General features: G+C 37.5%; 1 protein-coding gene across 1 annotated transcript; it reads left to right on the plus strand.

Annotated features, from left to right (window-relative positions):
• The first annotated feature begins 3,954 nt into the window (after positions 1 to 3,954).
• LOC103599354 (membrane-spanning 4-domains subfamily A member 5-like) lies at positions 3,955 to 9,935 on the plus strand. The gene is made up of 5 exons (XM_008583463.1): positions 3,955 to 4,107; positions 6,384 to 6,512; positions 8,025 to 8,081; positions 9,057 to 9,209; positions 9,729 to 9,935. The coding sequence occupies exons 1-5, from the start codon at positions 3,955 to 3,957 to the stop codon at positions 9,933 to 9,935; spliced, it is 699 nt and encodes a 232-aa protein (XP_008581685.1).
• The last annotated feature ends 720 nt before the right edge of the window (positions 9,936 to 10,655 follow it).

Below are 10,655 nucleotides of genomic sequence, written 5' to 3' on the forward strand. Positions count from 1 at the left end.
AGTGCAGATCTCCTGTTCTTTAGATTCTTCATCAATTTACAAGGTGTTTTTGGACATTTAGGAATTCTTATCTCTCACTCGGCTTCCCCCCACTAACACACACACACACACATATACTTTTCTTTCCCTAGGGTTCCTGTGATATTTTTCTTTGACTCTGACCTCCCCTAGGGTCCAAGTGTGGAGCTGCTGGTCAGAAACTTAAGGTTTCACTGAAAGCATCAAACTGAAGCATTAAACTCAGCCCATGGAATCTAAATCTAAACCAAATGGATCATAACTGACTCAGCAACATTACTAGGTAGGATACTCTGGGAAAGTTTCCTTTAAAAATCCCTGTGCTTCAGTCTCCTTATCTATAAGAGATGAATAGAAATAGTACCCAGAACAGGATTGCTGTGAAGATTGACTAATTAATGCCTGTACACTGATTTAAAAAATATCTGGAACACAGTAGGTATTCAAGTTTTTCCACAATGAAACATTTATAAAACTAATTTTTTTACTTGTAGGTATTGCTTCTCATGGCATAAATTTCATATGTTTTATGCCAGCAAAGTCTCTCTCTATTTTAAATTATACAAATTATCTTCATGCTGTGGACTAAACTTTGTCCTCCTAAAATATGTTTAAGCCCCAACTTTCAATGTGATGATATTTGAAGGTATTAGGTTTAGATGAGGGTATAAGGATGGAGTCCTCATGGTGGGATTACAGACTTTATAAGAAGAGACACCAGAGTAGTTCTCTGTGCGTGTGTGTGTGTGTGCGTGTGTGTGTGTGTGCGTGCGCGTGCGCCTGAGGAAAGGTCATGTAACAAGAAAGCAGCCATCTGAAAGCCAGAAAGAGTCTTCACAAGGAACCAAATTGGTCGACAACTTCATCTTGGACTTCCCATCCTCCAGAACTGTGGGGATTCAATTTCTGTAGTTTAACCCACCCAGACTATGGTACTTTGTTATGGCAGCCTGAGCAGACCAATACATACCTCTGTTATTCTTGGAGGGTGAGAAAGAGAGTAAGGGCATAAAAAAAATCCATTTGATCACGTGAAACAAAGTATCTTTTTTTATTTCTTTGAGTATAAAATCCCTGGATAGTTACAAAGGGAATATATAATATCTATGCATAATTCAAAGAACAAGAATTAGAGAGTTTATGTCAGAAGCTACAGCCAGAGGGAAATCCCCAGTGCCTGCCTTTGTAAGTGCTGTATTAGTGTTTGCTATTATTATCTTTATAAAGTATGTCATACATGCAATATCGTGTTAGTACTACTTTAGGGTAGTGAAGAATCAGGGTGATAACCAGCAGGACAATGAAGTTAGGGAAAGAGTGATCATACATAGAAGCCCAGATACACAGAGAGAACTAAGAATTCAATAGATGTAGAAAATCAGAACCTGAGGCCGCTAGACAAAACTAGAAACCACAGGGGCTCCGCTTCTTTCCTATCTACTTTCCCCTTCTAAGAAATATCTGGAGACATTGAGAGAGAAACTGGGTTTTATCAACATTTATTGGATAAGATTTAGAGTTATTATTATTTATAATTTAAAGAGCAAGGGAAAACTAGAGAAACTGAAGACTCCTAAGCAGGTGACATCCAGTCACACCAGTTTAATGCTACTGCTGTACTCTCTAGAGCCTGGATATAAATCTTTTAAAAGGAGGGGATTTTGCAACGGAGAGAAAGATGAGAAACTTTAAAATTGAGGTTCAGCTGCAGAAAGAGATGAGAGAAAGAACACAAAGAGCCTTTCTTGGAACTATCTAGCAAAGGAATCAGAGGAGAGGCTATGAGAAGGAGAGACCTAATCCCATTGACTGTGGATCAGAGAACTTTGATCCCTTTGTCATGATAACTTGCCTGGAATAGCCAGCAATAAGAAGCTTGAAATAAGAGCTTGATTTGGGAACACTGAGGAACACAGGATATTATACATTATTAAGACTGGAGTAATTCCCATGAAAAAAGTAGGTTTTAGCAGATGAGAAAATAAGAAGAAATCTAAAGATAAGGGAATTTTAAAAAGTAACAAACAGATACATGTCATCAGTGTGTAAATTGGGCTGGGGATTTATTAGCCAGTGGCCATGGAATTCAACAGCCACCCAGGAATGGAGACATGGGGTAAAATACCTTTCGGATTAACTCAGTATGACATTTCCAGTGTTCTTATAGCTAAGCTCATAGAAATACATTTAACTGGTTAAAAAAAAAATGAACTCTGGAAATAATGCAAACATAAAGCAAGACAAAGTATCTGAACTATGATTAGAATGGTAAGAATAAGAGAAATAATACTTATTGCTATTGTTTTTATTATTTATTTATTTAAATACAATTTATTTAGCATCTGTTTCATACCAGACACTTTATAATTCTTTCACAATAATCCTACAAGATAACAATTACTATTCCCATATTAGAAATATAATGTTTTAATACATACGTAAGTTAATAAATAACTTAGCCTAGACCCCTAACTTGGAATTAATTCTAGGTTTTTAGACTCCAAAGATTCAGTCTTCCAATGCATCATCAGAATTATCTTGCATGAATAAAAAAGTAATCTTTCTACCTTTTGTCAAAATAGCTATTAGAACATTGTCATAGTTACCATGCTTAGATGAAAAAAAAAAAAAAAACAGAAACTGGAAAAGGTCCAGAGCAAATCTGAAGCATGAGCAGTGAGGGTGAAATGGTAAATTATAAAGTACATTGGAATAGAGTTTGCTTAACTCGGGGAACACTAACCCGACATCAGATGATTTTCATGAAGGATGATCACCTTTAGGTTTCTATATCCATGGAAAATTGAATGAGAGAAAGGTAAATTCAGAGAAGAGACACTGTAAGGGAGAGGAGATCTTTTAAAAACTTCTAGCTGGCAAGTGGCTAATGGCTGTCACATCAGGAGGTTAAATTTAGTAAGACTTGATCTTAATAGGAAATACCAGAGGATGACAAGGTAGCATGTAAAAATAGACACAAATTATTTTCCTTCCTTTATCTTTGTCCTTACAATTTGACAGTACACATCCTTCCATGAAGATACAAAGTCTATTTCCTTACCCTTTGAATCTGGGTTATCTATTCGATTTACTTAGGCCTATGGGATATTAGGACACACGACTCAGCAGAGGTTTGAAAAGCATTTGTGAGCTGGAGGAGAACCAAGTTGGCCAATTGTCAGATATATGACTGAGGTTATCCTAACTCATCTAATTCTGGAACACTCCACCAGTTGACCACAGATGCATGAGAGAACCTGGCAGAGAAGAGCTGAGTAGGAGTAGACTAGAATAACCACCAATATTACCCACAGAATTGTAAGTAAATCCATGGTGTTTGTTGGAAGCCACTGTGTTTTAGGATGGTTTGTTATACAGCTGAAGCTACTAAAATCAAGTGACAAAAAACCAAAATGACAAGCTAAATAAATGCTATGTGTATTTCAAAGAGTGGCTAATTTGTTGTGTGGCCTGAAAGGTTTTGTCCTCTACCTTCTGAAGATAGAAAACTGTGGAATAAATGCTTACACAATTGTAATATAATACATTTGTAAATGTATAAGCATTTATTCCAGTTCCGTTTGCTTGGGAACTAAAATGTCCTTACAGATTATAGTCCAATCAGGTCAATGTACATACAAGGAAGATAAAACCAAGAGGGGAGATGTGACAAGGTCACAATGTGTTCCTGACCAAATCAGGGCTGCTGGTCAGGTCCTCCAATCCCCAGTACGGGTCATTTTACTTACTAACCTTTTTGAAATCTTAAGCACTCTTGAGATTCTATGACTCTGTGACTCTATGGTTCTATAATTCCAAAACAAAGCACAACAATGCCAGTGCTCCAGACAGCCTGGGTACAGGAAAAGAACATGGTCTAGGCTGAAGTACCAACTACATCAGTCTCTTTCACTTCAAAATATCAACTACACCATCATGGATTCAAGCACAACACACAATCCCGTGTTTCTGGTATTTCCTCCAGAGATCCCAGTTCCTGAATTTCAGTCAACAAACGTTTCAGCCAGGGCCTATGAAACTCAAAGTCCCTGTCAAAAGTTACTTGCTACAAAAATGAAAATTTTGGGAGTAAGTATGACTTCCCCAATGTACATTCTATTGGGGGTGGGGGAAGGACAGGGAAAATATCTGGTGGCACATATTTTAAGGTAGGAGCTAATTCCAACTTTTACTTCTAATCAATACAGAAAGTATGAATCACATTTCTATATCATTTATGAGTGAGATTCTGTGGAGGAAAAAAATACTAGATAAATAAGCCAAGGTCCCTGGGCTCTTGAAGGTCACAGTCTCAGAACTGACCATCTTTAAGATTTTTCAAGTCAAGTACAGAGAAAAGAAAGGAAAATAAAATCAAGTCGAAATCAATAGGCCAGATTCTATAACCTGTGTTATTGCACCATACAGTTTTATATTTTCCCAGTCAAAAATCAGAACTCACAGTTTGACATGACATGGGGCTTTTGCAGAATATCCTTTTAATATCATAACTGCTCATCTCTCTATCCATCCATCTATCTATTCCATAAATATTAATTTTCTTTTACTTACCAATCCTTCTTTAAGAAAATGTGGGGGTCCAGATACAGGGTAAATGTTTTCAAAGATATGGGCTGTAATGTAATTTGGAGAACTAATTACCAAAAATCCTACTTAGACTTTATAAAGTAGGCAATTAGTTTTCAATATGTAAAAATTATTAAAACTATGTAAGGAGGCTTACAAAATATTTACCGAGTCCCTAGGCCTTATTCCAGAACTAATGAATCAAACTTCTGAAGGAGTAGGCAGCTAGGTAATCTGTATTTTTAAAACATTTCCCTGAGTGAATCTGACAAGCAGCAGATTTGGGACTATTTTTCAAACAATACTGAGAGGAATAATTGGATAGGAGTTGTGTTCTGGAATGTTACTTTAAAATAGAGAAAAATATTGGTACAGAAAGGCAAGTTAAAAAACAATTTTAGTAATTCAGATAAATGAATAGTGGCTGTTGAGGTTAACTTGGTCCCATAACTCCCATTGTGAGAGAAGAATTTGCCTCTTAATATTGAGGGCATTGAGAAGTACAGAAGAATGTGCTTACTGTGGAAGCTCATTTGAAAAGAGAAGAGGAGAGGAGAGAAGGGGAAGGGAGGGGATGACTGAGCTCTTATTAACCAATCTCTTCTTGGAAACTCATCAACTGCAGATGGAGAAAAACATAGATGGAAGAAAAGCTCTACATGCATATCTACATATGGCAGAGACTTAGGGTTTATGAAGTAAGTGTCCCAGACACCTGGCCACAACAGCAAAAATTGGGGAGTAGGGGTGTCAGACATTTATGATCTTGCAAGTAGAGATAACAAGAAAGCTTGGCTACTTTTTGACTGTTAGGATCAAGGGATATTAGAAGGACTGAAGATGATCCTAAAACTTCAAGCCTAACAAGAAGATGGAGCCAAACATAGAGATGGATAAGGCAAAAAGAAGATTAAGTTTAAAGGGTGAAAATTGAGCTTGTTTTTGGACATGTTGAATATAAGGTGTTCGTGGGACATCAAGTAGGGATGTTTGACAAGAGCTAAAAGGATGGGTTTGACTTGATGAAAATACTATCATTTAGGACTCACCTACTTAAAAGTGATAGTTTTTATGTTAGCAAATGAGATTACTCAAACCAAGAATGTAGACTGAGAAGACAAGAGGGCAGAGCACACAGACTCACATGTTGCGTACCTGCCACTCTCTATGACATTCTCATGAGTCTTCACTAGCATTTGTCGAGCCACTGCCTGGTAGTGTAGTTGCATCACAAGTGTGCTGCTTGGAGAAAAAAATAATCGGAAGAGATGGGGAGTGCTCTGGGCATGGGAGTGTGACAATACGTCAACAGGCCCAGAGGATTGGTCATCTCAAGGAAGGTTTTCTGATAGACCACTTCTGCATGAGTACAGGCTGGTACAGGGATTTAGAATTCAGTGCTTCTTAAACTTTCACATGTGTATGCTAAGGAGTTGCAGAGCTTCTTAAGACACAGATTCCTAGCCTCACTTGGAGATTCTATTCAGTAAGTACGGGCTAGAGTCTGATAGTCTACATAGGTAGCTCCTAGGTGATCCAGATGTTGCCAGTCCATAGACCACATTTTCAGGAGCACTGATTTAGGTCATTTGACCTATTACCAAATAGTATATACAGAGATTAAGAAAACACCTGGGAGCATCATAAAGAGACTTCTACTATCCTTATTCACAAAAGAGGGTAATTGCCAAATCCTGTTAACCAAGAGAAGGTCTTCTAAACAGAAGTAAACTCACCTCTTCGCTTTTTTCTCACATGACTTTTTCCTCTGTTTACAGACTACCCAGATCCTGTTGGGAATTATGAACTTTTCTTTTGGAGTTATCTTCCTTTTCACCTTGATAAGACCATACCCAAGGTTTCCCTTTATATTTATTTCAGGATATCCATTCTGGAGCTCTGTTTTGGTGAGTATAGTCAACCAAGTTCAATTTGAAGCCATGCCAACCAGGATGTTAGGGAATTTTTAGTTATGAAATAAGCCAGATCAAGTTGTATTATATGCTTTGAAAAGTGCAAAAAAAATTTAACCTTGTTGAAATTAGCTCTCCATTAATTAATCAGAGTTACTGATATTATATAATTGGGTAGAATATAATTGAAGTTCCTTTAGGAATATTCCTCTGGGTCTTGAAGTCGTTTGTTTATCCATTCATTTATTCAAAATTAGTTACTATCTATTATAAGCCAGGCACATAGAGCAAGGAAATGAGGACTCAAAGGCTGGTAATCCATGAGCCTGTCCTTCAAAGGGCCCTCAGTCTAGCAATAGAGAAAACATGTAAACAGGTCATTTCAAGGCAGTGTAGCAAATATCACAGAGGTGCAGGAAGTACTTATGTAAGCAGAGACGAAGGAGCACTTTATTCTTTAGAGAAGTGGAGAAGCGGGAGGGCTTCTTGGCTGTACCTTTTGAGCTGCACTGAGGCATTTATTTAATCACATTCAATAAACATTAATTTAGTACCTAATTTAGTGCCAGAAAATGGGTGGGGGTGCATGGATTCAGAAAATAGACAGTCCCTGGTCTCAAGGTCTCAGTTGAGTGAAGAGTCAGATAATTAGCGCAGGGTGTGATAAGAGACGATAGGGGACACAGAGTCTGCCCTGCTAGGAAAGGCACCCACAAAATGGAGGGACATTGCCCAGAAACATTTCCCACTTTCTAGAGTTCTAAAGGATAAGTGGCTAATCAGGGAAGAGTACACAGAGTAAGGGAGTAGGGGATGCCTGGGTGTAGGGTTAGGGATGTTTTATTGCATGACAAGGGACAAGAATGAGCAAAAGGCTGAAGGTGTGGGAGAGCACTTCCATTCTGTGACATGCAAGAGCTCAGCACAAGGGCTGGAGGATTGAGGGAAGCTGGAGAAATATCCACAAAGGAACTAGAAATTTAAACACAATGTGCTGTAATCAGATTTGGAATTTCCTCTAGATAATGATGCCACCACATTTGATTCCCCTCCATGCAGAATCTTGGGACTTTTTCTTAAATTACCAGCATATTAACCGCAACTTCACCTTATGTTCCCATCCAAGGGAACATATTGGATTGCAATAATATGGAATCGGATCTTACTGATTGTAAACTGATTTGGCCCCAGTGTGTCATGATATCAAAGCTTGAGTCCATGATAGTTATAAAAGGAAGATGGATGAGAAAACGATAGCCCAATAAGGTTTTTAAAAATCTCCTGTTTAAATAAATAGTAAAGGCTAAAGCAAATTTCCAGTCAAGTGTATTGTCCACTATTCATGTGTTGACAGTCATACAGGGCAACTCATCCTGCTCCCTGACCTGAGGATTGTGTGAACTTGGTTGGAGGGCATGTAAAAGACATGCATAGAGGTCTATTCTGTGAGAACTCCTTAACGTCAGCTAAATACATCCTTCATTAAGGTTCTTTTTTTTTTAACAGTTCATTAATTCTGGAGCCTTCCTAATTGCGATAAAAAGAAAAACCACAGAAACTCTGGTGAGTTCTATTTCTACGTTAATTAAAAATTTATAACTTTAAAATAATTCATTCTAACTTTTAAAATGAGTTTGGAGAATCATTAGCCCACTATAATTCCACCAGCTGTCAAGTACTGATACCAGTCGATGACACTTGCTTCCTGTCTCTATAGAATCATAAACTATTAGTGTCAGAAGAGTGTTTTCTAGGTCATCCCATTTAATTATTTTATATATGAAGACACTGATTCATAGAATAGTTAAACAACTTGTCCAAGTTCTGCAGCCATTTAATGATAGAATGGGTCTCAGCATTTGAGTTAGTCACTCATTCATCCTTTCTGTGGGTATTTTTGACACCTACTGCATACCAGACACTTTGGCAGTCTCATATAAAAGGCACACTGTAGACAACTTAATTAAACCATATGCAGAATCTTGAAATAATACAGTGCTAATAAATGTAAAACTGTGACTTGCAGACAAATTATAAGTAGAATATCTTTGCTCAAAGCATCAGAGACATGAGATTATGAACTAATAAGACAACAAATGATTTTCAGCAAAGAACATCTGTAAGTTTTAGGAAGAAATAAAAAGACAGAGAAATGCAATGTTTAAACACAAGAGTCTTAAAACAAAAATGTTGACCATAAATTTTACCAGAGCATCAAAATGTAATGCAACACAGCTACCCCTAAGTACCTCCTCAGTGCTGTGTGTACCATGCCCCCACCACCCCAATTGAATGGGAATTAACTTAGCTACACAATGTGGGGAATGGAAAGGTTATTAAAAGTTCACCGGATACCCTCATTCTGTAGATGAGGGCCTGAAACTCAAAGAAATCAAGTGGCCTGCATATGATCACATGGCTGCTTCTTGGCATTGTGATGCTATGGCTATAATCCTCTCTCTATTCTTCACACCTATTGCTTTGCTTATAGCACAGGCTGGCCCTGAGTCATTGTGTCATGTTTTTATTCTATTGCAGGTGGCAGTGAGCCGAGTAATGAATTCACTTAGCGCCCTGGGAGCAATAACTGGAATCACTCTCCTTGCATTTGGTTACACTCTAGATAAAGACTACATTTGTGGCTATTCCTCAGATGTCATTCAGTGCGATGCTATTACCATCCTATTCATTGTAAGTATGTTGCATTTTTAGAGTGAGGAGTAAATGATTTAATCAAAAAGACTTATGAGCACCCAAGCAGGGCCATCCCGATAATATTGTAGATATACACGTATTTTCTTTTATTCACAAACATTTACAAAATCCTTAATATTTGATAGACATTATTCCAGGCATTGTGAAATAGAAAAACAAACACATTGTAACTCCCACCTTTAGAAATTCATACATGAGTAGAAGAGATAAAATGTGCACCCAGATGAGTTTAATATAAATACAAAGATAAAGTGATACACTAAAAGAAAAGATGCAGGTATAGCAGTATGGTTGGTCACAGTTCATAGTCCTAGACATAACTTAGAATCCCAGGTAGAATTTGTTTATTGTTTTTGATTTGGTTTTAATATTTAGGCTGGACTTCTGATAAATATTAGATACAGGTACTTGTTTATGATAGGTAAAGATTGAAAACAGGCATTTATTTATGCTCTTTCTAAAATACCACTAAAATTTGTGTAAATAATGTAAAAGGTATGGATCCACATGGTGAGAAAAAGTCAACAAGATACATCAAACATTGCTGAGGAAACTGAAAACGAACTACCTAAGGAAAAGGGAGTTCTGATAGAAGCAAGATATTTCATATGGAAGATTCTAAAAAATATTGAGCATTTGAATGCACCAGGACCTCAGAAAGCAGAAGTGAAGAGCAGAGAACAGAGAGATTGGTTCTGCTAATGGTGAATTGGGCTATTTGGATCAGCCTTTTTCTGAAAACAAAGAAAAATGCTACATTAAAGAATGGAACAAAACAAAAACCATCTTAAAGGCATTAAAAAGCTGGAAAGTCAGCTGGAACTATAAGATCAATTTTAGAGGAAAGCCTGCAACCTTAAATTTATATCAATGAAATGTTAAAGAGCACCAAAGCTGCCTCGAGGCCTCTGTCAATGTTGCCCATTTGGAACCTGATTCCCAGCCCATGTAGAGTGAAAAAGAAAGAAGTCAAGGCTCAGAATCCACTCGCAGCAGGAAGACTTAGAAGAGAAATTTTCCACGTTGAATTAAGTCCATGGTAGGCTACTATACTCTTCAAGTGAGAAAACAAAGACACACAAAGTACCCTTCCCCATAACAGCAGAGAGAATGGCTGAACAAAGCAAAAAAAAGAAAAGTTACTCAAGAAATTGTGGCCACAGACCAAACCCCCTGACAACCTCCTCCTATCTCTCACCAAGTTTAACCTTTGGTCGGCATAAACTGGGTGAACCAAGAATGCTCAAGGCCTGAATTTGGTCTCAGCATCTGGTGCCCCCAGTAGCTGACAAAACCAAAACCAAATTCTATCTAGAAGAACAGCCAATAGACTCAAGGAACTCCTACCAAATTTTCCAGTGAAAATTACTGACAAGAACTCATAACAGGCAAAACAAGAAATAAGATAATGTGAATGACAAC

Source organism: Galeopterus variegatus, unplaced genomic scaffold (assembly GCF_000696425.1).
Source record: "Galeopterus variegatus unplaced genomic scaffold, G_variegatus-3.0.2 Scaffold2918, whole genome shotgun sequence".
NCBI classification, from domain to species: domain Eukaryota; kingdom Metazoa; phylum Chordata; class Mammalia; order Dermoptera; family Cynocephalidae; genus Galeopterus; species Galeopterus variegatus.

Coding starts and splice junctions, on each gene's coding strand:
- LOC103599354 (XM_008583463.1), top strand. CDS start 3,955: ATGGATTCAAGCACAACACACAATCCCGTGTTTCTGGTATTTCCTCCA. Junction 4,108..6,383: donor CAAAAATGAAAATTTTGGGA/GTAAGTATGACT, acceptor CTCTGTTTACAG/ACTACCCAGATCCTGTTGGG. Junction 8,082..9,056: donor GAAAAACCACAGAAACTCTG/GTGAGTTCTATT, acceptor ATTCTATTGCAG/GTGGCAGTGAGCCGAGTAAT.